Here is a 26,868-nt window from a genome sequence, read left to right as displayed (position 1 = left end):
GGTCACGAAAGGTCACGTTTTCACTTTCTGCTACATGGGCGTGCGACACATGTTTTATGGCTTATTTTTCACGCCGAATCCGATGGTAATGGTTATATGTGACCCCAAGTCACTTTGCTGGTGATAAAAGTGCAATGAAAGCATACAAAAATCGTTTATACCATGCATAACTAAACGAGGGCTAAGAAAAAAGTCAATTTTTCAACTTTTTATTTTTGACATAAAAATGTACTTTTCTAGACGAGCTTTGTCCCAGGAATCTAGTGGTGCCATTTGTTTTCTCATGCGATGTTCAGAAGTGCCTCTAATTCACGAAAATGCTTATGACGTCACCATGCCCTATGCATGTTGGAGCTATTTCTTACAATTTGGGGGTCAAAAATCAAGATAGAAAGTTGAAACTTGGGGCATTAAATGTTTTTATAGAGCTCTACAACATATATTCCGGTTTTTTGGAAATTCCCAAAATTTTGGATTTTATGAGCTGTTTTCCAAAAAAATATAGTTTTTTGACTTTTTAGGGGTGAAAAACGCATTTTATGGAAAATCCGAGATAGCCATTTTAAAGAACTCGTTGAGCTGCGTCTTTTTCAGTCCTTAATTTGTAATTTTCCCTAAACCCTGATTTTTGGGGATTTTTTAAACATTTACCACTTTTTGACCAAAAACGCCATGTAGTTACATCACTAAAATCAATATATCTGAAAATTGAAATTTTTTCTTAACAATTAGGGGAAGTTGGGGCAATGCCGGAATTGGGGCAAAGCCGAAATTCGAGATATTTCGAAAACCGTAAGACATGGATGCCACCTGTCAGTGATGCTCTGAAGCTTAAGTGACTACAATTATCGCATGTTTGTTACGAGTCGTCATTCGGAATACTTCGACTGTGAGGGCGCCAAGAGCGTTTTCAAGGTACGTTTCCCTTGTACTACATGCGCCTTTGAAGCTGCATTTTTTACTCATTATGCTACCGTTTGTCTGGCCAATTCGGTCAAGTAATCTTTAGCATGTCTTTGCATAAGTGTGCTGCCTATTTGAAATTTATACAGCACGTTGAAAAGTTATGGGCCTGCAAATGAAAGTATGGCTGGCTGGGGTAATGCCGAAAACGTGCGATTACGCACGTGTTAAAAGCACGCTACGTGGACTTTAGTGCTGTAGAATAGCAACGCGTATTTTTAGTCACACAAATTACACTTTCAACCGACACAACGGCCTGTTACCTATAAGGAATGATTTACCTGGCATTTTCTTATTATATCACACAATTATAACTTCCAGTGTGCACCGCGTCCTCAAGCTCTTGAAACGTGTGTCAGCTTTGATGAATTCTGGATAAAGTTTGAGATAAAATGGCAAAACATCAATGTCGGCATTCCCCGTAGATCATTTCTCCCATTTTCGGCTTTCCCCGCAGTCCGGGGCAAAGCCGAAAAAGTCACTTCTTTGATATTTTTAGTTTGTGCGCTTAACGGTATGCGAATTCATCAAATGCGCCTGGTATGTTTGAAAGGCAAAAGACTGGCCTCTCGAATGACGCCAACAAGAATAGCGTATGTTGTCTACCTTGCGTGCTACGGGCGTCAGAAAAAAAGTCTTCGGCGTTCCCCCAACTTCCCCTACACAGGAGACGTCAAATTGATGGGGGAGAAGGTATGCCAAGTTTCAAGTAGATAGCGAAAGTGGTTCATGAGTTATTCAAGAAAAATGGGGGGGGGGGGTCGGATCCGACCCCCCAGGCGGTCGCGGGTTAACTTCGCTCTCCTGATACTATATACATATCAATGCAGGCTAGCGAACCATTATCCGTTAGGCGGCACGGGCGGACATCGATAGCAGCGCCTCTATCGGTCACTAGGAAAAGCTGGGCTGTAGGCGACGAAATACCGGCTGAGTTGTCACACGTTGAATAGGTTTATAGACATCAGTCTTGTGAAAAAGTTGAACTTTTGCCTTCAATATTTCTACAGGCAATTTTAGAAGTGTCTTCACATAGATTACAAAACCGTTTAGATTATTGTATTCACTTCAAGCCTTCCCTATTGTCCTTGACAAAGATGCGGGAACTATTTCTAATTAGTGTTTCTAGCTTAGTAAAAATATATTGTGGAAACGATGGAAAAAGCATAAATGGAAGATTTTAAATGCAATTTTCTCTAACAATTAATGGTAAATTATCTACACATCAAGGAAAAGGTACATGCTAACTGATAATTTAAAGTTCTTGGGGCCAGTTGTTTTCTTCTTTTCTTACGTCGCCCCAATGGCCGCGAAAACACTTGTGATAACGCCTATCGCAAGGTTTGCGATAGGTAAGTATTTTACCTATGGCGTAACCCTGGCAGATTTATTTTTATATATGCCCTCCGCCGCATTGGCCGTACATATTTACAGCGTCAAACGTACAGGGGATGGTCTCCCTGACGTTCGGCCATGATCGATCTAGAGCTTCCAGAAAAACGAGCGTGTTGCCCGCTCATTCATTCATTCATTCATTCATTCATTCATTCATTCATTTATTCATTTATTTCGTATGATCTCCATAGCATGACTTTTATGATCAAGTGTGAATACAAAGTAGTGAAAGCAAGCGAATAAAACACGACGAAAATGAACAAGAAGTAAGATGCATACAACAACGCTAAAATCAATTCGAGTGTTGACTACCTAGCGTCTGCATCCCGCCCTCCAGGCTACACATTCCGCTTAAAACTGGCTACGCTGGCATCCCTCACGTTAGCCGGGGCCTCGTTCCATATCGACAGCGCCCTGTAGCTGAAGAATCGCTTTGTCATCTGGGGCGTTCCACGACAAATCGACAAATAAAAAATTAAATTTGCACCCTCATATTTTATTCTTCGTTGAAAACTGGTGTAAGGGGTTGTGATGGGCGGGGAAGCCAGCTGTGGCAAGGATTTTTTCTTCGAACAACGGTTTCCGAGATATAGCCTCGGGCAATTCTTGGTGTTCGCGCTGCAGCCCTATGTTTGGCGGCCTATAACTCAGAAATTATTGGTTTTTTACGATAAAAACTTCATATGGTTCAACTCACAATCAACCAACAAACATTTTGGCTATCTCGGATTTTCAATTTTTGAAAATTTTGATCACGTGACCTTTTGTCCTATTTTTCGAAGTGACCTCGATATTTTCCCCACTGAAAGTTGCAATTTTGTCTGATGACGATTAAAGCCTTATCGATTGTCATTCATATGCGATAATAAAAAAGTGGTTATCGCCCTGCGTTGACCTCAGGTCAGGTCATTTTTATGACCTGTCCATTATTACGAGCGGGAGCGACAGCGAAATCTCCAGAATAAAGCAAGATAGCGACAAGCGGTAAACGGTAAAGGGTACACACGGATAAGGTCTATAATTTTTACTCAGGTCATTTTCAGGTCAGGTCAAAGATGACGTCACAGGAGCTAAAAGGAAGTCAAAATAGCGGCACTATACATATATATGAAGTTTTTCTCGAATAACTTTCAAGGTATCCCAGCTAGGAACAAACTAATAGCACCATCGTGATTCTCTCGTCCATCCGCATCGAAACATATGTATGTTGACCTCGAAAGGTCGAAAGGTCAAAAATTGACCTTAGATCACGTGACCTAAGGTCAACTTTTGACCTTTCGACCTTTCGAGGTCAACATACATATGTTTCGATGCGGATCGACGAGAGGATCACGATGGTGCTATTAGTTTGTTCCTAGCTGGGATACCTTGAAAGTAATTCGAGAAAAACTTCATATATATGTAAAGTGCCGCTATTTTGACTTCCTTTTAGCTCCTGTGACGTCATCTTTGACCTGACCTGAAAATGACCTCAGTAAAAATTATAGACCTTATCCATGTGTACCCTTTACCGTTTACAGCTTGTCGCTATCTTGCTTTATTCTCGAGATCTCGCTGTCGCTCCCGCTCGTAATAATGGACAGGTCATAAAAATGACCTGACCTGAGGTCAACGCAGGGCGATAACCATTTTTTTATTATCGCATATGAATGACAATTGATAAGGCTTTAATTGTCATCAGACAAAATTGCAACTTTCAGTGGGGAAAATATCAAGGTCACACTTCGAAAAATAGGACAAAAGGTCACGTGATCAAAATTTTCAAAAATTGAAAATCCGAGATGGCCAACATTTTTGTTGGCTGATTGTGAGTAAAGCCATATGAAGTTTTTATCGTAAAAAACCAATAGTTTCTGAGTTATAGGCCGCCAAACATAGGGCTGCAGTGCGAACTCCAAGAATTGCCCGAGGCTATATCTCGGAAACCGTTGTTCGAAGAAAAAAAATCCTTGCCACAGCTGGCTTCCCCGCCCATCACAACCCATTAGACCAATTTTAAGCAAAAAATAAAATATGAGGGTGCAGGGCACTTGTCGATTTGTCGTGGAACGCCCCATCTCTGTGCGGACACGCGGCAGTTCCAGTTGTCCGGCGGCTGTGCCTCGCTTGTCCCTGACAAATACACAAGATCGCTATCTTAACTCGCGCCCCGCTGGGCTATTCAGCCATACGCGCCCTGCTGGGAGGGGGGCAGATTCTGCCCCCCCCAGTTCGGAAGTTAGACGGGGGGGCAGATTCTGCCCCCCTGTCTAACTTCCGAACCGATGGTCGTAGAAAGATGGGGAAAACAGCAATCGAAAGCTCTCAACAAGGCGGCGCTTAACAGCCCAATTTTTTGCTTAAGTAGGTCAGAGGTCAGGTCAAGGTCAGGTCAAGGGTACAAAATGCAAGTTTCTACAGTATCGGCCTTGCACCGTAGTTGCCGAAGAATGGACTGAGACTGATTGCCCAAAACGTGTTCTTAGACTACCAAGACAATATTCGTTGCATACAATGTCGTTCAAAGGTCAAGGTCAAGGTCAAGTCAGGTCAGGTCACCAAAAACAAAATATAAAAAAGGGTATGTGCAACACATGTTTTATGGGTCATTTTACTCATAGAATTCAATAGGTACACTCAATAAGTGATATTGACCACATCTGGATGAATTATAGGTCGAGTTTAGTTCAAGGTGAGGTCAAGTGAGGTCAAATTTTGAAGTTGGTTGTTAAGGCCTAAAGAGGTGTCTATCTGATGCAGTTTTTCACGGTGAAGCGAATGGTGCTCTGTTTGTTTCCGTACGTGGTTTATAACTTCCAAAAAATCAATTTTTCAAAAAAAATGTTGTCGTGACGTAATATGATTTTGAATACCTCCCACATTTTTGAAATGATTCTTCTGAAAATTGGTATGTAGGTGTACATAGACCACTTCTCTGACACATTCCGGTTTATTTGACCAGTATAACACCTTTTGGGGTGACTAACGGAGCGAGCGAGAGGGTGGGCCTTGCACATGCGAAATTGTGAAGGGGTACGTCCAACTGACTTGTGCACGGCACCCTACTAACCGGTCTCTAGTGATGTGCCAAATTTGGGCACAATCAGCCCAGCCGTTCTCGAGATCTGGAAGCTGCACCCTGCACGTGCGCACGTGCAAAATGGGTCCCAACTGACTTGTGCAGTGGGTGTCTCGAAAGTGGGGTCAAAAAAATTAATTCACTTCCTATAGCAAAAACCACTTGCATCTAGCCTTATTATGACATGAAATGATGATTAAAAATTTTTCATTTAATGTTAAGAACCAGCGCACCTCGTCTATTGTAACCCTTTCCTGACAATTTCAGGCGTTGCAGTCTCCATAGGCTTTCTTCGGTGTTATTCTCACGTAAACCGTGTAAATGCGTTCTCGCTTCAGCTTGCGATCTTTCAACGAATCAATACATCTGTTGCATAAACATTTACTAAAACACTTTCCTAGCGCAACATATCCAAAAATTGCTACCTGAGTTGATAATCATCCTGCTGACAGTAGGTTGTGCTAAAAGCTAATATCCATGTCGCTGACGAGGTAAAATGCAGTAAGAATGCCAACACACATGGTATACCTACGGCGTTTTCTACGTTTCTGTCTTGCTCTTGAGCGCACTCCATTCCAATTTTTTGTCCGGATAAGTGGGAGGTCGAGCCTTGACTTCGCACGGCTGACAATGATATCGGCCGTCATGGCCGACACGCTTCTGCGACACTCTTCTGCGCTAGCAGCATTCCTCTGCTTCAGGAATCATCGGAAAACATCGCTTCTCCACGGAAGCTGCGTGCGAGGAAGACGGGCGGATCCAGATTTGCATTTTTTTTTGGGGGGGGGGGCAACTCATGTACCTAGGAGCCAAACCTAGCGTAACCCCAAATCCTATTTTCTCATCGGATTTAGGCCAGTTATTTTTCGTCACAGCCCTGACACGATGAACATTTTTTTTAATTAGAAAGAAAAAATATAGACATGGTAACCCACCCGACCCATGCCTTTATATCACTTTGTATAAACACTTCACATTGCTTTTGTCGACCAGTTAACCCGCTCCGGGTCGATGCTTGGCGCAACCTTTGCGGGCCGGGAGGTGGTAAAACACCCCCTGTTTAACTCGGCTCCTGGGCCACGCACTGATTGAACTATGTTTCATTATCGTTGGGGGGGGGGGGGGGGTCAAACAGGCCACTTTAGGCCTTTGAGGGGGCATAGCCCTAAATGCCCCCTCCCTGCAGATCCGCCAGTGTAAGAGACCATTGGAGATGGAGGAAGCTCTGCTGGGTGGACATTCAGGACCGGGACCACGGTCTGGTTACGGGTACTTGGACCGGGCTTTGCCATGGCCTGAGAATGAATGAGTAACTTCACCACCAATGCATACATCGACAGTCGACACCATCACGAGAGTTCAATCAACACTGGCGCGGCCGCAGCCCCTCGAGGTGAAACTCACCAAGCCTCCAGGCGGCTGCGGGCGTCGTTCTCGTCCTCGCCGAGTGGCAAGTAGGCTCTGGACACGAGACGGCTCACAATTGTGGCTTGGGTACTATGATTATGGTTAGAGCAGACGAAAGTTATCAGTGTGCTGCTGCCGCGGTCGGGCTCGAGGGGCTCGAGTGTCGACTAGGCGTCTGTGGCGCTAGCGTGTCTGGTCCGAGTTCCGACTGAGATTATGGGCTGGTGCCGGACGTGGTTTGCCCAGAGTTTAGCTGCGCTGAAGCGAAGGTCGCATTACAGGCGTGACTTTAAAAAGTGTATCGACAACGTCTACACTAAATAAAGTCAATTAACTACTGACCTGAAACTACGCTTAAACTCTTCACCCACGAACTCTGCCTGAGACTTTCGTGAAAACCACCGTACTATTACTGCCACTAACACCAAGCAAAACCAATGGAGACTGCAACGCCCGAAAAGTAGGTGCAAGCTTTTGGAAATCGCGACTGCGCTTGTTGAAGACAATGGCTCATAATTTTTTAATTGCGATTTTCGAAACCAGCAGACTCGATTGCAAATGCTTTGGGCTATAGGCATGTCAACTTTATTTTTCGAATGTGCACGGCACCCTACTAACCGGTTCCTAACTGTGTACCAAATTTGAACGCAATCGGGCGAGCCGTTCTCGAGATCTGGAAACGACCCCTGCACGTGCGCACGTGCAGCAGCACCCCAACTCTGGCACATGGATATGCAGTGCCTAGTGGGTGCCTACCTACATACATGCCGGCAGCGCAATCGGCCCAGTAGTTACCGAGATATTGCAACAATAACAAAACTGACACCTCTTCGTTTTGCACGTGGCACGTGCATAAGAGGTCACCCACATGCATCAGGAATAGTCCAATACTTGGTAGAAGGAATGAAGCTACCCTACAAAAATTACCGCATGTAAATCGGTCAAGTGGTTGCTGAGATATAAGCCTCGCAAAAGCGTCCGCACGGCCGGCCGGCCGGCCGGCCGGCCGCTCATACTCAGAAATTTCGGGTAATCTATGGAAAGACTCCGCTCGCTTCGCTCGCTCCGTAATAAACTCAGTTTTTTTTTAAAAGAAAAAATGGGCCAATATCAAAAAAAATCACAAAAAACGAGAGAGCCATTTGATAGACAAAGTAGCATCACGTATGACCTTTTTTGTTACGTCTTGATTCCTTTAACCCTCGCCGGCACAGGGGGAGGGGGGGGGGGTTGATGCAACCCCCGTAAAGTTTTTCATAAATAACTCGCGTAAAAAGCGGCAGATCGCGACGAAACTTTAATTACCCTCGCATTGATCAATTTTACACCTACCCTGAAAAATTCATGACTCTGGCCCAAATGACCTTTGACCTGTGACCTCTTTTTCGAGACCATCTTTGGCCGGAATCGCGATTCGGCGTATGTCGGCTCGCATTAGCCGCGTGTTTGCAAGCTTTTCGTGGTTTCAAACGTTCAGACATGTGATTTGATGTTGCTCCCATACATTAGGGTGGGTGTCAAAGTCACCTGAAGTCTAGGTCAGGTCATTGACCTTAAGTGACCTCCGGTGACCTCGGTTCACTTTTTTGAGTTTTACATGTTTCTAGGCTAGTTTTTGGAGCTAAGTTCGAATTTAGCAACCATTTGAACATTTGCGAAAGAGTTTTGGTGCCTTCGCAGCATGTTACGAAGCTGTCAGAGGCGGTTGACACGTATTACGAATACCCGTCACAACCTCTACCGGTTGACCTGATCTGACCTGACCTGACCTGACCTGACCCGACCTGGTCTAAATGCTTAAAGACATCATCTCTGATCAAAACTAACACGATATTCGTGATCAGCACCCCGGAAAACCACATAGCAGCCACACTTTACGACTTTCTAACAGGTCCCGATTTTCCCGATTTTCGGGGGACCTGACCTGGAAGGTCACCCGATGGCCTAGGACCTTAAAGTTGGGTGTCATCGGCTTCCTCTCGTGACGGGCAACACGCTTGCTTTTTCCGCGAAGCTCTAGCTCGATCAGGGGCCAAACGCGAGGGGGGGTCGTACCAACCCCCCTTGTGCCGTCGAAGGACGCAAAATGGCCTGTGCCGGCGAGGGTTAACCCGGCACCGCCTGGGCTATTTCCGTACCCACGACAGCCTGGGGGGGGGGGGGGGTCGGATCCGACCCCCCTGTTATCTCGAGAACCAATGGTCGTATCGAGCCCCGCGAGCCGGCGTTCGAAAGGTCTCTACGAGACCTCCCCAAAGCACTCTTAAGATTTTAAGATTGAGGTCAACTTTCGGGTCAAGGTCAGGTCAAAGGTCAATGTCAGGGGTTTTGCATGATTAGGCTTATGGACAGCGGAATCGATAGCTGCTGCTCGAAACTCACCAAAAATACCTCTAAGGCCTAGTGAAGGTGCCATGTGCGTATAGGGGTCATACTAAGTACGGGTCAAAGTCAGGTCAGGTCACGAAAGGTCACGTTTTCACTTTATGCTACATGGGCGTGTGACACATGTTTTATGGCTTATTTTTCACGCCGAATCCGATGGTAATGGTTATATGTGACCCCAAGTCACTTTGCTGGTGATAAGTGTGCGTTGAAAGCATAAAAAATCGTTTCTACCATACATAACTAAACGAGGGCTAAGAAAAAGTCAATTTTTCAACTTTAATTTTTGACATAAAAATGCACTTTTCTAGACGAGCTTTGTCTCAGGAATCTAGTGGTGCCATTTGTTTTTACATGCGATGTTCAGAAGTGCCTCTATTTCACGAAAATGCTTATAACGTCACCATGCCCCATGCATGTTGGAGCTATTTTTACAATTTGGGGGCAAAAATGAAGATAGAAAGTTGAAATTTAGAGCATCTAATGTTATAATAGAGCTCTACAACATATATTCCGGTTTTCTGGAAATTCTAAAATTTTGGATTTTATTAGCTGTTTTCCAAATTTTTTTAGTTTTTTTTTTGAATTTTTAGGGGTAAAAAACGCATTTTATGGAAAATCCGTGATAGCCATGTTAAAGAACTCGTTAAGCTGCGTCTTTTCATGTCCTTCATTTGCAATTTGCTTCGAACCCTGATTTTTGGTGATTTTTAAAACGTTTACCACTTTTTGACTAAAAATGCCATGTAGTTACATCACTAAAATCGATATATCTCAAACATTTTTGAAAGTTTTTTCTTAAAAAGTTCACAGGAGACGTCAAATTGATAGGGGAGAAGGTATGCCAAGTGTCAAGTAGATAGCGAAAGTGGTTCATGAGTTATTCAAGGAAAACGGAGGGGGGTCGGATCCGACCCCCAGGCGGTCGCGGGTTAAAAGAACGTTTTTTATAGAAAACAGAACGAATGGATCTCTAATTGAATGAATGTTCCGAAAGGCGAATGGGATTTGTAGGGCTCTGGATGAAATACAGCTATATTCGTAATATTTTACAGTTGTGTGTTGCACAAATTTAAGTCACTTTTGAAGATGCAAAACTATTTGCACGTGTTTTGGTAAAAGTTTTTGCCCACGGGCAAAAATGTTTTACCAGATCAAATAACATTGAGCCTGAAATTTTTACCACACGCTCGCGCATATTGTAAAGGGATATCTCGGCATACGGTAAAAAGTTAGTATTGCAATCAGTTTTACCATTTGGTTTGATTTTCGGTATTTTCCTATTGTTTTGGTTGGCATTTGGTTTGGTATCGGTTTCCAAATTTTTCGTATTTGACATCACTAATTCAAGCCTGCCAGATCCCCATCAGCAGGGTAGGGCAAAGATGCACTTGATGTAGGTATGTCTCAACTTAATCCATAAGAACATTGGTGGTAGCACAGCGCAGCCCAGAGAGCAGACTCTATTACAGGTGTTCGATCGATGTTCATTGCAGGTGACCCGGTGGTGGTGACGCAGCAGGACAAAACTGATGAAATCCGGTTCAGCTTCGACGGCAACATCACCAAGCAAAATGTCTACATTCAGAGCGCTCTTGACCGGGAGAAGACGGTTAGTCGTGTACCTCCGCGATCATGATTCTCTGTGGAAGTAACTTGCATCTTCCTAAGTAACTAAGAAGTAACTTGCATCGTCTAAACGCGTTACGCGGCGACGTCAAACTTTCCGTACCTTATCATTCATCAATTTCACAGGTTTCCTGATAATTTAAGCGAAATCCTTTGATTTTTTAAAAGAAAATGACGTTTTAGTGACGTCATGTTCGCAATTTTCGCCTCAAAAACGGCAAAAATTTCAAACGCCGCCAAAATCCTCATTACGAGCGAGCGAGCGCAGCGACCGAGGGAGTTCATACTGAACTCCCTCGGGAAAATCCTGAGTATGAGACGCTCTTCAAAAGCTAGATCTTAGGAACGGGACATCCGATTGACAAGCGGTCTTCTTTACTGAATGTCACTTGGACGTAAAAGTTCTGTGGTGTGATGGTCACCATGCGTTCTTGCCAACCACCGCACGTGGCGCGTGGTAAAGTTGAACTTTATTTAAGAACCCCAAAAATTGCAACCTCAATAACGGCACAACGGCTGGGCCGATTGAATTCAAACTCGGAACAGAGTTAAGTCTCTATCAGATAATTCATCTGCATGTGTTGACCCGCGTCCCGTAGGGCTACCGGCGGACCCTACCACCCGTAGGGGGGGGGGGCGTTTCGGCCCCCCTAAGATCTCGGAAATTTACCGGCCGATTTTCAAAATTCAAACGACGTTCGATAGCCCCACCCGGGAACTACCTTGTGACCAAAATTTCATCGACCTAGGTCAAACCGATGACGTCACAGGTCAGGTCAAAGGTCGGATTTTCACCGTTCACAGGCATTTCAAGAAATGTGTTGTGAAATCGAGTAAATTAGTAAGTTATTGAAAACCATCGAGGGTACATTGTTCGTCAAACACATACTTCGCTATCTGAGGTCAATGATACCAGGTCAGGTCACAGAGGCCAGGTCACTAGGGGTCACCTGGGGGGTCACAATATGAAAATGTCGTGTGATAATGTTTTATGGTCCATTTTACATGACAAATGCGATTATTTGGGTCAGGCAGCCTTTAAGGCCAGCTTAGGTCACGTTTTGGTCAAGGTCAGGTCATGCTAGGTGAAAATTCAAAGTTGATATTTTTGCATAAAATGGGTATCTATTCGATGCAGCTTGTCACGGGGAGTCCGATGGTGGTCTTTGTTTTGCCCTACGTGGTCTAGAATTGCCAAAAATTTAGTTTGAGAATTTGACGTCATCATTTTTTAACAGTTTTTTTCGCTATAACTTGGCCAAAAAAACGAGATATCGATCTGAAATTTGGTATGTAGATAGAAGACGGTAGGTACTATCACATATATTCCGGTTGTTTCGAAACTCAAAAACTTTGTTTTTTTTTTTTTGCTAATATATCCAAAAAATCGCATTTTTTATTTTTGGGGGTTTAAACTCAAACATATCGAAAATCCGAGATAGCAGTTTTGTAGGCCTGTGAATTCTACACCTTTTATGTCTGATCATTTTTCTGTATCTTCAAAGCTGTCGGCATGACAGCTCTTCTCGCGAAGGTCTTTTTTCGGTCGAAAATGGCAGAACATGACGTCATTCTGACGTCATTTGTGGCCAACCTATCATAGCCTCTGGAAACAATGTTTGGGCCCAATGTGTAAAATTAATGCCCGGAGAGATCCTGAAACTTTGGTGGCGATATCTCCAGCCGTTTAGGAGATATCGACAGAAAAGGACAAGGGGGCCCGTTTCCACCCCCTACGGGGCGCGGGTTAAGGTTGGGGTGCTACAGCACGTGCGCACGTGCAGGGGCGCTCCCAGATCTCGAGAACAGCAGGGCCGATTGCGCTCAAATTTGGTACACGGTTGGGGACCAGTTAGTAGGGTGCCGTGCAAAAGTCAGTTTGGACCCCGCTTGCACGTGCGCACGTGCAGAATGCCGCTTCCAGATCTCAGGAACGGCTGGGCCGATTGCGTTCAAATTTGGCACACCGCTAGCGACCGGTTAGAAGGGTGCTTTGCACAAGCCCGTTGGAAGTACCCTCTCGCTCTTGCGCACGTGCAGGGCTCACTATCTCGCTCGCTCGTTTTTCGCCCAAAAGGCGTTTTACTAGTTTTTAAAAGAATCAAGACGTAACAAAAAAGGTTATACGTGATTCTACTTTGTCTATCAATTGGTTATCTCGGTTTTTTGAAAAGTTTGGATTTTGGCCCTTTTTTTAACTGACTTTTGGGAAAATAGTTATAAAATCCAAAACTTTGAGTGTATAGAAAAACGGAATATTTTTCAGAGCACTGGTCTATATGCACCTACATACCAATTTTTAGAAGAATCGGTTCAAAAATGTGGGAGTTATTCAAAGTTTTATGACATAACGACACACAAAATGCTCGAAAAAAGAATGTTTTGGAAGTTCTAGACCTCGCACGGAAACAACAATAGCACCATTCGATTCGCCGTGATAAACTGCATCAGACAGACACATTTTTAGGCCTTAACAACCAACTTCGAAATTTGACCTCACTTGACCTGACCTTGGCCTAACCTCGACCTGAAATTCATCCAGATGTGGTCCATATCACTTATTGAGTGTTCCTATTGATTTCTATGAATAAAATGACCCATAAAACATGTGTCGCACATGCCCTTTTCTATATTTCGTTTTTGGTGACCTGACCTGACCTTGACCTTAACCTTTGCATGATATTGTATGTAACGAATATTGCCTTGGTAGCCTAAGAACACGTTTTGGGCAATCAGTCTCAGTCCATTCTTCGGCAACTACGGTGCAAGGCCGATACTGTAGAAACTTGCATTTTGTACCCTTGACCTGACCTTGACCTGACCTCTGACCTACTTAAGCGAAAAATTTGGGCTCTTAACCCTCGCCCGCACATGGGGGGAATGCCACCCCCCCCCAGGTAGTCTTTCTGCTCTGCACTCAACATTTTTAAAGCTAGGAGGCTGATTTTTCGTATAGCTGCTCCCCTATCCTGTCTTGATGTCCACTGAAAATTTCAAGTTTCTGTGGTTTTTGGTTTCGGAGATATGACCTTGTTTTTCAGGTCATGTCATGACTCAAATGGCCAATTCTCAACATCTTGCGTTGGCTATGGGCCTTGTGAGCTTTTGACACCTTGATTTCGGCCTTTTTTGCCAGTCTTACCTCCCACCTATCATGGAACATGTTGTTCGACGATGTACAGATGTCAAGGTCAAGGTCAAGGTCAACCTAGGTCACCTAAGATAATTGCGTTTTGGGCAAGCGGAATTTACTTTTTGTGAAGTTTTTGGACTGCATTTTTGATAAAAGCTTCTCAGATCATGATTTCATGTAATATGGACACATAAACAATCGGTGCACACATCAGTATACACACAGACACACACAGACATACAAACACATATAATTGACCTTGACCTAACTTGACCTGAAATGACCTCAGCAGCAAAAACCTGGTCGGGTAGTGTGACAAAGAGGTTCTAGCTGGCTTGGAACCAGAAAACGGCATCGTCATCGCTATATGATAAGCAGCGCACTTGATATCCAACGGTGACCGAAAACAGCAACATTTTTTAGTTTGACCTGACCTGGAAGGTCAATGAATGACCTGAGAAGGTAAAACTGGGTATCATTGGATTTGTCTCTTCCCAAAGAATCTTTTTGGTCTCTACCGCTAAGCTCTATCTCCAACAGGAACGAAATGGCGCGGGGGTGGCAACCCCCCCCCCCCTTATGTGCGTTCTAGGATGGGAAAATGGCATGTGCGGGCGAGGGTTAACCCTCGCCGGCCGAGGGGGTGTGGGTGCCGCCCCCCCATAGGGTTTTTTTCGCGATAGCTCCGAACACGCTGGCGATAGAGAGCTGAAACTTGGCATACCTGACCTTTGATCCAAGCCGCATCTTTTGACACCAACCGCATTTTTAGGTCAGGTCAGGTCACTGACCTATGACGTCATAAGTGAACCTCTGCACGGTCTTCAGATGTCGCAACTTCGCAACGCCCTCACTGCCAGAGGAGATGTCACAGGGCAATGAAACTTGCAGGATCTAGTATCCATTATAAGTCTCACAACTTGTATATCTCGGATTTTTCCTAAAGGTCATATGAGGTCAGATCATTTTCGTGACCTCACCATTATAAGTCAATGGGGAAAAATGAAAACTGCTATTCTGGCGCCGGGAACGATCTCCAACTATCTCAAGCACACAGAATCGTGATTTGATGCACTCCTTGCAAGGTTAGATGCGTCACTTTTGCAATGTTGACCTTTTGTGACGTCATTTATGACGTCATCAAGGTCATATTAGTTTTTCGTCAATAACTTCCGATCAAATTGAGCTAGCGATTCGAGAAAGCCACCAATGGACTCAGGAAGACCTGCCGAATCGAATAATATGCGACATGACCTCTTTCGACCAACTTCGTGACCTGGGGGTGCTGACCTGACCTTGACCTGAGGTCAACACCCTAAGTTGACCTGACCCGAACAAAAAGTATGTCATTCGACGCGCCTGAGCGAGGCAAATACGATGCTGCCAAAATCGCGGCTCTGCGGCCGTTTTTTGCGAAGTTATTCACCAAAAACTGAACCGTACCCTGGGGCACTTGACCTGACCTCAGAGGTCACCGGTTGACCTAGGACCTTAAAATCGGGTACCAATCTCTGCGTCTCGTAACGGCACACACGCTCGTTTTTTTTCGCGACGCGCTAGCTCCACCAGGGGCGAAACGGCTAGGGGGGGTCGTACCCGCCCCCCCCCCCCCTCGGCCGGCGCGTATGTAGAAAACCAATAGGTCCGGCGAGGGTTAAGATACGCCTTGTTAAGAGCTCTCGATTGCCGTTTTCCCCGTCTTTCTACGACCATCGGTTCGGAAGTTAGACAGGGGGCAGAATCTGCCCCCCCCCCCCCCAGCAGGGCGCGTATGGCTGAATGGCCCAGCGGGGCGCGGGTTAACTGGCCGTCGTAGCAAGTTTTTAGTGTAGGGAAATAACCATACAGGGTATTCAGAAACGAATTATTCGACACCAGTAGTATGTATATGATCGGTAGCTTTCGGGGGCTGCTGCCTCCTTCATCAGCCTGCTTTTTAAATGCATTAGAACACAAGACAATACGTTTCAAACATGTCTACCAAAAAGTAAACCGCCACGAGGAAAAGTTGTTACGGTACGTCTCAAGCATAGATGCACAACAGTTTGATACATGATAACAAATAATAACACATAATTAAGTCGCCATCGTCCGTAATATCCGTAATAAAACATTCGACATTAATCGTGATCCGTGGTCGTAACAATCAAGTTCGCACAAGCGGGGTCATGACACATTAATCGATGGTAGGGGAGAGCGGGGCCAGTTGAACCACTTTTTATATATTGACATGCACAGCGAGATCTAGTAGTCATATCGAAAAATGCACAATGCCATGAAAAAAATGTGCTCTTTTGGCTTTATTTTGAGATATGTAAAATTATGTTTCAAACATATTTTGCTGCCAAACGCATGCTTATAAAACAGCTCTTCGCCCGTTTCAAATGACCCCGATGCGAGGGTCAATTGAACCAGCCCATGGGGTCAATTGCACCTATCCTTAACAATGGGATGTTTTCCTCTTTAAGACCACTTTCTTAAGGAGATATTTTGTCCGGTTTACTTTTCCAAATGCTACATTCAATAGGTCGTTGGAAAGCTAAAACTGCAAAGTTCCTCATAATAGGTGACATAAAGTACATAGACTATAGTAAAATGGGCGGATGAGAAAAATGAGAAATATCTCAGGATATAGTGTGCTTTCAAGCAAAAGGCTGGAGAAAAAGGGGTAAAAAATTGAGCTCTATTGAACTACTATTTCAGTTTAAAGGCTCATTTCAAAGGTGGACTATTTCCTTTAATGTTTACAGCCCCTGAACAATAACCATTGCAAAGGTCACCGGGGTCCATTGAAACGGCCTGTGGCCCTGTTTCAACTGACACTCAGAGAAGCGTTTCAATTGACCCCATCCGCTCCCGCCATCTCGCACGCGCCGTAATGCACATGTCAAACGAGTTGGAGGGACGGCGTCATGCTGAATGAAGGGCCAAATAAGGTGTTATTCCGGAGCCAGGAGTTCTTCTTTCAGCAAACAAAGGTATATGAGATATCACAAAATATTCATAAAAACGATTTCTCCCAAACGCCCCTCAAAAACACAAAAACAAGTGTCAAATCAAAATTACCGTCCGTTTGCCGCCCAAACGCCGTTGACAAAGGAACTGGTCGAGCGCGGATGCGCAATGGTGTCGGCAACGCCATATGTTGCATATTGTTGAAAATAAAGCCATGTTTCATCTGACCCCGTGTTTCAACTGGCCCCGCTCTCCCCTAATCGTTATAGGATCGTAATCGTTACATACTTGCAGGCGCACAAGCTTGCATAAATTCGCTCTGATAGCCACACGCCTATATAACAAAACAATTTTCAACAATCCAAAAGCAAGTGTACCTATTTTTGACAGCTCACTCAGCCTCATCGAAAAGCGCCTTACACACGTAGTGCCCGGTACATATCAGGCACCTCCCACCCGGGTAAGATGTTAACCCTCGCCGGCCGAGGGGGGGGGGGCGGGTGCCGCCCCCCCATAGAGTTTTTTCGCGATAGCTCCGAACACCCTGGCGATAGAGAGCTGAAACTTGGCATACCTGACCTTTGATCCAAGCCGCATCTTTTGAAACCAACCGCATTTTTAGGTCAGGTCAGGTCACTGACCTATGACGTCATAAGTGAACCTCTGCACGGTCTTCAGATGTCGCAACTTCGCAACGCCCTCACTGCCAGAGGAGATGTCACAGGGAAATGAAACTTGCAGGATCTAGTATCCATTATGAGTCCCACAACTTGTATATCTCGGATTTTTCCTAAAGGTCATATGAGGTCAGGTCATTTTCGTGACCTCACCATTATAAGTCAATGGGGAAAAATGAAAACTGCTATTCTGGCGCCGAGAACGATCTCCAACTATCTCAAGCACACAGAATCGTGATTTGATGCACTCCTTGCAAGGTTAGATGCGTCACTTTTGCAATGTTGACCCTGCGTGACGTCATTTATGACGTCATCAAGGCCATTTTAGTTTTTCGTCAATAACTCTTGATCAAATTGAGCTAGCGAGTCGAGAAAGCCACCAATGGACTCAGGAAGGCCTGCCGAATCGAATGATATGCGACATGACCTCTTTCAACCAATTTCGTGACCTTGGGGTGCTGACCTGACCTTGACCTGAGGTCAACACCCCGAGTTGACCTGACCCGGACAAAAAGTATATCATTCGACGCGCCTGAGGGAGGCGAACACGATGCTGCAAAAATCGGCGCTCTGCGGCCATTTTTTGCGAAGTTATTCACCAAAAACTGAACCGTACCTTGGGGCACTTGACCTGACCTCAGAGGTCACCGGTTGACCTAGGACCTTAAAATCGGGTAGCAATCTCTGCGTCTCGTAACGGCGCACACGCTCGTTTTTTCCGCGACGCGCTAGCTCCACCAGGGGCGAAACGGCGAGGGGGGGGTCGTACCCGCCCCCCCCCCCTCGGCCGGCGCGTATGTAGAAAACCAATAGGTCCGGCGAGGGTTAATGCTATTGTGTCTTTCTACCCTGGAAATGTAAAAACCCTCCTTCACCTTTCGTTTACCCCAGTTCGTTTCATAATCCAAAATTTTAACTTCGTCTCATTTGATAGAGTGCCCTGTCTCCAGCACATGTTTAGATATCCCTGAGTGATCCCGGTTTCCGTTTGCTATAGCTCGTTTGTGTTCCGATTCCCTCGTCCTTAGCTTTCTCCCGGTTTCTCCTACATAAATTTTTCCGCACTGACACTTATACTGATAGACCAGCCCAGCCTTCTCCTTCACCCCCAACCTGTCCTTAGGTTTGACGAGTCTAGCACTAAGGTTGGCTGCAGGTCTCGTGCTGACCTTCGCGTAGGGTCGAAGGACGCGCGTTACCTGTTCAGTCACCCCCTGGATGTAAGGGATACTTACATAAGCCCGGCTGTCATCTTCCGCTCCCCTAGCTGTCCGTCCGGAACCCTCCCCCTCCCCCATCCTAAGCCGTTCTTTATTCTTTACCCGCCTCTGAATACGTCGCACCAATCGCTTGGGGTAGTTGTTCTTCTCTAGTGCCCGTTCTATTTTCCCTGTCTCGCGTTCCTCGTCTTCAGGTGTTGTTGTGAGCCGTGATGCCCGTGTGAAAAGTGTCTGTGGAACTGATGCTTTGTGTTGTGTGCTGTGGTGTGACTCAAAGTGAAGGTACTTGTCTGTGTGTGTCGCTTTTCTGAACACTTCGGTCTTCATGGTCCCCCCTCCCTGCCTATGTACCCTTACATCCAAAAACGGTAGCGACCCCTCCCTCTCCTCTTCGAACGTGAACTCAATCCTCTCATGCTGAGCGTTGAGGTGGTCGAGAAGTTCACCTACCTTGTCTTTCTTTACGATCACGAACGTGTCATCCACGTAGCGTCTCCATAGTTTCACTGGGTGTGGGAACGACTGAAGCGCACTAGACTCAAACGATTCCATAAACAGGTTGGCCACCACAACGCTCACTGGACTCCCCATGGCCGTGCCCCACTTTTGTTTGAAGAACTTTCCGTTAACCCGCGCCGGGCCGGTGCTCTGAGATCCCGCGCCGGGCCGGGGGGGTGTCTGAACACCCCCCTTCTAACTCGGCTCCCGGGCCACGTAGCGACACGAGGTAAGCGGCAATCGAAAGAACGTCCAAAATAAGGACGAAAACACTTCGGTCTTTTTTTGGGTCAGGTCAAAGGTCAGGTCACCAGAGGTCACCAAAGGTCAAATGTCCACTATTTCAACATTTTGGAAACTGCCAACGGCTATCTCGGGAACCGATAGAGCTACAGCACCGCAGAAAAGCGCATTCGATAGCACTTTTACAGACCTTTCTGAGTAGTGTTCTCAGATTTGACCTCAGGTCAACGGTTTAGCCTCCAGAGGGCAAAAACTCCAAAAATAGCCGGATTTACGAAAAACGTTTTTTCGGCAATTACTTTTGACTCAAAAGAGCCACGACATTACTTTTGCCACCATCGTGTTCCTCTCGTCGAGACGCGTCGAATGAACTATAATTTGACCTTGAAAGGTCAACTTGAAAATTTGACCTCAGGTCAAGGTCATGACCTGACCGGGAAAGGTCATGTTGCATATCAGTCGATCCGCAACATCGAGCCGAACACATCTAAGGCCTTTTCAGCGCTCTAGCACGTCTCTATCAGAAGTTATTAGCGAAAAACTGTTAGATTCTGTTCGTGACCTGAGATGACCTCGGGGACATAACGAGGGGTCACAGTTGCCATTTTCCGGTTCAGTGTGTCCATTTTAGCTACATCTCGATGTTTGAGAGTGTCTAGAATAGCGTTCGTGCAAAACAGACGCTTTTCAATTTTCTCCCATTGACTTATAATGGAGAGGTCGCAAAATTGACCTGACCTTAGGTCACCGATATCAAAATTCTGAGATATTCATTTTGTAGATAATGTTGCTCTAATCAATCTCTGAAAGTTTCAATTCAATCGATCAATCGGTGTAGCTATGACGAGCATTCTTATTTTTTTCTGAGGTGAGGTCACTTGGTGTGACCTGATGACCTGACCTAAGGTGACCTGGGTCTGAAATTTTCACAACATGTGCGGAAAAGATGCAAGAACAGGTGTGCCAAAAACGGCGGCGCTCCGCGCCGCCGTTTTTGAGATATCTGCGAAAAACCGCAGGGGGGGGTGTTCAAACACCCCCCCCCGGCCCGGCGCGGGTTAACCCTAAAGTAAGTAGTACCCAGACAGAGTCGTAATAGTTTAATGATGTCCTCGACCTCTAGTGCTGTTTCCGCCCTTACCCTGCCCTCCTCGTCCAAAAACTCTTCTTCGAGTCTCTGGCGTGCTACGTCACATGCTGCCTCTGTCGGTACCGACGTGAATAGCGCTTTTACGTCAAAAGACACCATGGTTTCATCGTCGCTGAGCGTTACCCCACGTAAACTCTCTTTGAAACCCACCGTGTCCTTAACCCTATTAGTGGCAGGGGGGGGGTGTTTTTATCCACCCCTCAGGTTTTTCGGGAATATCTCCGAAACCGCTGAAGCTACGATGCTGAAATTTTCTGACTTTTCCTAAAACTAAATTGGGCACATCCCTGAAAATTTCAAGTTCGTAACTTTACCAGGGGCGGCTCTAGAGCACTGGGAATTGGGGGGGTCCTATTCGTGAAGCGAGTCATTTGGGCGAAGATCACGATGCTGCACCAGTTTTACGAACAGTGAATGAAAGGTATCATGTGATAACATATACAAAGTTATTGTGCATCCTCTTTTGACACGTTTTTGCTATAATAGGCGGATCCAGGCGTCCAAAAAGGGGGGTTATTTTTTACCTCCCAACATAGGTGCCCTGACACCGCCTATGCATGACCAATACAATTTTAGTCGTTCTCTCATAAGAAAATTGTAACATAACAAGACCATTGCCACCCTTTTTAGAAACAGTACCAACAAAAACCTTATTTACTATACTTTTTGTGTACCCCCAATCTCAATGATCTGTATCCGCCTATGATTTTTGAAAATGCATATTTTTAGGATCCATGTGAATTCCTGGTTCATTCTCTATCGATCGGCAAAAGTTGCGTTAAGATTGGTTCAGAAACCTGGCCGTGATAAAGTCTAAAATGTATCTGCAATTTGCCCTTTTTTACCCCCCTGTACCCCCCTATTGACATTTTTTAATTTTATTTTTTTAGAAATGTAGATCTCGTTGAGCCAAATCGAATGCCGTTTGAATTTTGAAAATCGGCCCGTTAGATCTCGAGATATCAAGGGGGGGTCGTAAACAGCCCCCCCTGCCACTAATATGGGGTAGCCAGGAGCCTGCCACTAATAGGGTTAACATGATGTTCGGACCTGCCCACAAGAGGAGATAGGATGCCTGCTAGGTGTTTCGACAGCGCGTACGTCACACTGCCAATGCTCGACACGATGGGTCGTAGCGGAACTCCCTGCTTGTGCACTTTCGGTAGCCCATAAAGCAACGGCGGAGTCGGGTCCGAGTCCGAGTCGGGTCCGAGTCGGGTATATAAAATCCGAGATATACAGATTGTAGGCGCCCATAACATCATGCAATCCACCAAGTTTAACCCGCGCCCTGATGGGGGGGGCATTTTGGCCCCCCCTGTGGTTTTTCTTAAATAGCGAAAAAAACGGCGGCGCGCAGCGCCGCCAAATTTTAGGAACCTTACCGGGCATCAATTTGACACCTTCACACAAAATTTCAAGTCACAGGTCACCTCAGGTCAGGAGTTATTGAGGTCAAACTGAGGTCATGTTCGAGTAAAAATGAGCAAAAAACATGACATATTTAAACGCTCACAAATTCTACAGTTAACAAGCAATTTTAAAGTTCTTTATGTGGTTGTGTAGAGAAAAAACGGCGCTACAAAACTGCTATCTCGGATTTTCGAAATTTTGGGATTTTGACCCCCCAAAATCAAAAAATTGATTTTTTTAGAAAAAAATCAAAAAATTTCCAAACAATTTTCGAATTTCGAAAACAAACGGAATATATGTGATAGTCCCTGCGCTCTTCGATATATATACCAAATTTTAGATCGATACCTCTTTTTTTGGCCAAGTTATAGCGAAAAAACTGTTAAAAATTGATGACGTCAAATTTTTGAACTCAATTTTTTTAGCAATTTTAGACCTCGTAGCGCAAAACGGAGACCACCATTGAACTCCTTGTGACGAGCTGCATCGAATCGATACCCATTTTATGCAAAAATATCAACTTTGAAATTTGACCTAATTTGACCTGACCTTGACCTGACCTTGACCAAAACGTGACCTAAGCTGGCCCTAAGGTCTGTCTGACCCACATAATCGCATTTGTCATGTAAAATGGACCATAAAACATGTATCACACGACACTTTCTTATTGTGACCCCCAGTGACCTGACCTCTGTGACCTGACCTGATATCAGTGACCTCAAATAGCAAAATATGTGTTTGAAGAACATTTCCCCATCAATGATTTTCAATGAAATGCATTTTACTCGATTTTACAACGCATTTCTTGAAATGCCTGTAAACGGTGAAAATTCGACCTTTGACCTGAACTGTGACGTCATCGGTTTGACTGAGGTCAATGAAATTGGGTCACAAGGTAGTTCCCCGTTGGGGCTATCCAACACCGTTTACCGCTTGTCGCTATGTTGCGTGGTTCTCGAGATCTGAGGGGGGGCCACAGACCGCGTTGCTCGGCAGACCCCATCTGGGCGCGGGTTAAAACCTTTCTGACAAACACTGCAGGCTGGACATGATTGCAAACTTTTTTAGGCTTGGTCAGTTAACTTGACCTGGTGACCTGACCTGACATGACCTGGGGTAAAAAAAATTCACACATTGTCCAAAATTGATGTACCAAATGCTACCCCAAGCGAAGCGGCACTACGCGCCGCGGTTTTTTATTTACACGCAAAAAACGAGACAGGGTGGTAACATATACCCCGGACCCCACCCCCCCCCCCGAATGAAGGTTAATGGTAACATTAAAACCTTCGCCCCAGTGGGGGGCATATGTTACCACCCTGTCGCGTTTTTTGCGTGTAAATAAAAAACCGCGGCTCGTAGCGCCGCACCGCTTGGGGTAGTTTTTTGTACATCAATTTTGGACAATGTTCGAAATTTTTGACCCCAGGTCATGTCAGGTCAGGTCACCAGGTCAGGTTAACTGACCAAGCCTGAAAAAGTTTGCAATCATGTCCAGCCTGCAGTGTTTGTCAGAAAGGTTTCAAACTTGGTGGATTGCATGAAGTTATGCGCACCTACAATTTGTTTATCTCGGATTTTTTTATATCCGTGACCTGAGGTCAGGTCAGTGGCGTGATCTTACCATTATAAAGCAATGGAGAAAAATGAAAATGCCTCTAGATCCGTGTGTACGCATAGGAACAGTCCAAATATTTCAGAATCACAATGATTTGGACCACCCGTGACGACCAAGGTGCTTTTTTTGCTGATAGCCTCTAGAAAGGTCATCTGAGGTCATTTGAGGCTACAAACAGATTTTTGCCAATAACTCTCGATTGGAAAGAGATAGGATGCTGGGGATGGCCTCATTGTGTTTCTCTTGTTGAGACGCATCGAATGATATGCAACATGACCTTTTCCGGTCAGGTCATGACCTTGACCTGAGGTCAAATTTTCAAGTTGACTTTTCAAGGTCAAATTATAGTTCATTCGACGCGTCTGTCTTGTCGAGAGGAACACGATTCTGGCAATAGAAATGTTGTGGCTTTTTTAGTCAAAAGTTATTGTCGAAAAACACAATTCGCAAAAACAGCTATTTTTGGAGTTTTTTTCCCTCTGGAGGCTAAACCGTTGACCTGAGGTCAATTTTGATGGTAGCTTTATCAAAAGAAGAGTTCAAAAGCTATCGATTGCTTTTCCATGCGTTTTTCTAGCTATCATAGTTCCTGAGATAAATGCATGTTTTCTGAGAAATATAATGACATTTGGCAAATTTGACCTTTGATGACCTCCAGTGACCCCAATATTGCTCTAAGATGAAAAAATGACCTTAATACTTTCAAACGTACACACTGAGAGCTATCGACTGCTTTTTACTGCGTCTTTCTAGCCCTCTTAGTTTTTGAGTTAGAGGTGGGTGGTAACATATGCCCCCCCCCCCCCACTAGGGCGAAGTTGGCTGAGACCGCCACTGGGGCGCGGGTTAAGTACTGTGGTTTCAAAGCATAAAAGTGATAGAACGAAGCGCATATCTCCAGTATTTTCCGAGTTTAGTATTTTCCCATAGGCTTAACATTACGACGTAATGACCTCTAACTGACCTAAGGTCAGTGACATCAAAAAACCCGAACTATATGTTATGCAACTCGGTGAGCTTAGCACACCCTGAAAGTTTGAAGGAAATCTGTCAAAAACTGTGAGTTGGACAGGTGCAAAAAGAAAATTGAAATTTGCCATGACCTTGTACCGGTCTTTTCTGACCTCGTGACCTGACCCAACGTCACCAGGACCTGTAATTATCAGGTCATATGTATAAAGGTTGCCCTATAGGCTGTGCCAAATTTGGCGCCGCCGTTTTTACGCTATCTTCGAAAAACATTAGGGGGGGTGGCATCGACCCCCCTGCCAGGGCGAGGTTTAACCCTCGCCGGACCTATTGGTTTTCTACATACGCGCCGGCCGAGGGGGGGCGGTACGAACCCCCCTCGCCGTTTCGCCCCTGGTGGAGCTAGCGCGTCGCGGAAAAAACGAGCGTGTGCGCCGTTACGAGACGCAGAGATTGGTATCCGATTTTCAGGTCCTAGGTCAACCGGTGACCTCTGAGGTCAGGTCAAGTGCCCCAGGGTACTGTTCAGTTTTTGGTGAATAACTTCGCAAAAAACGGCCATTGAGCCGCGATGTTGGCAGCATCGTGTTCGCCTCGCTCAGGCGCGTCGAATGATATACTTTTTGTCCGGGTCAGGTCAACTTTGGGTGTTGACCTCAGGTCAAGGTCAGGTCAGCACCCCCAGGTCACGAAGCTGGTCGAAAGAGGTCATGTCGCATATCACTCGATTCGGCAGGTCTTCCTGAGTCCATTGGTGGCTTTCTCGACTCGCTAGCTCAATTTGATCACGAGTTATTGACGAAAAACTAATATGACCTTGATGACGTCATGAATGACGTCACGCAAGGTCAACATCGCAAAAGTGACGCATCTAACCTTGCAAGGAGTGCATCAAATCACGATTCTGTGTGCTTGAGATAGTTGGAGATCGTTCCCGGCGCCAGAATAGCAGTTTTCATTTTTCCCCATTGACTTATAATGGTGAGGTCACGAAAATGACCTGACCTCATATGACCTTTAGGAAAAAATCCGAGATATACAAGTTGTGAGACTCATAATGGATACTAGATCCTGCAAGTTTCATTTCCCTGTGACATCTCCTCTGGCAGTGAGGGCGTTGCGAAGTTGCGACATCTGAAGACCGTGCAGAGGTTCACTTATGACGTCATAGGTCAGTGACCTGACATGACCCAAAAAGGCGGTTGGTGTCAAAAGATGCGGCTTGGATCAAAGGTCAGGTATGCCAAGTTTCAGCTCTCTATCGCCAGCGTGTTCGGAGCTATCGCGAAAAAACCCTATGGGGGGGCGGCACCCGCCCCCCCCCCCTCGGCCGGCGAGGGTTAACCTTCCAGGCGGTGGGGGGCATTTTTGCCCCCCTTTAGTTTTTTTTTTATATATCTCGAGAACCGCTGCGCCGATCGTCACCAAACTTTCAGTACCCTCCCGTGAATAGCTACTGCACATTGTGACAAAAAATTTTCCAAAGGCCATGATAGGTTGGACGCTAATGACGTTAGAGTAATGTCATTTCTGCCATTTTCGACAAAAAAAAGGTTTCGCGAGAAGAGCTGTCAGGCCTGCAGCTTTAGAGATACAGAAGAATGTTACATAGATAAAAGGTGTAGAATTTAGGAGGCTACAAAACTGCTATATCAAATTTTTGAATTTTTTGGATTTTGTTCCCCAAAAATCAAAAAATATATAATAGCCGAAAAATCCAAAAAGTTTTTTGAATTTCGAAATAATCGGAATACATGTGACAGTCCCTACCGCTTTCTATCTACATACTAAATTTGAGATCGATACCTCTTTTTTTGGCCAAGTTATAGCAAAAAACTGTTCAAAATTGATGACGTCACATTTTCAAACCCAATTTTTAGCAATTCTCGACCTCGTAGCGCAAAACAAAGACCACCATTAGACTCCCCGTGACGAGCGTTATCGAATCGACACCCATTTTATCTAAAAATATCAACTTTGAAATTTGACCTGTTTTGACCTGACCTTACCTGACCTCCACCAGAAAGTGACCTAAACCGTACCTAATGGTCTTATAACCAACACCATTGAGTTGGAAATGAAAAACTGGCCATAAAACATACATCGCACAACCTTAGTAAAGTTGGGTTCATGTGGTAACCCTTGGTGACGCTTG

The 26,868-nt window shown here is 45.2% G+C and overlaps 1 protein-coding gene across 1 annotated transcript in view; it reads left to right on the top strand.

Moving 5' to 3' along the window:
• LOC122374321 (cadherin-related family member 1-like) overlaps window positions 1-26,868 on the top strand; it is a gene marked incomplete at its 3' end in the record, with an annotated part of 100,236 nt that overhangs the window by 14,356 nt on the left and 59,012 nt on the right. The window contains exon 3 of the mRNA XM_043352991.1: window positions 10,705-10,820. Coding sequence (XP_043208926.1) covers window positions 10,705-10,820 — 116 coding nt within the window. The remainder of the gene's footprint in view (window positions 1-10,704; window positions 10,821-26,868) is intronic.

This window comes from Amphibalanus amphitrite, unplaced genomic scaffold (assembly GCF_019059575.1).
Source record: "Amphibalanus amphitrite isolate SeventyFive unplaced genomic scaffold, NRLGWU_Aamphi_draft 001638F_arrow, whole genome shotgun sequence".
Classification (NCBI taxonomy): Eukaryota; Metazoa; Arthropoda; class Thecostraca; order Balanomorpha; family Balanidae; genus Amphibalanus; species Amphibalanus amphitrite.
This window is presented reverse-complemented; position numbering and strand designations above follow the sequence as displayed.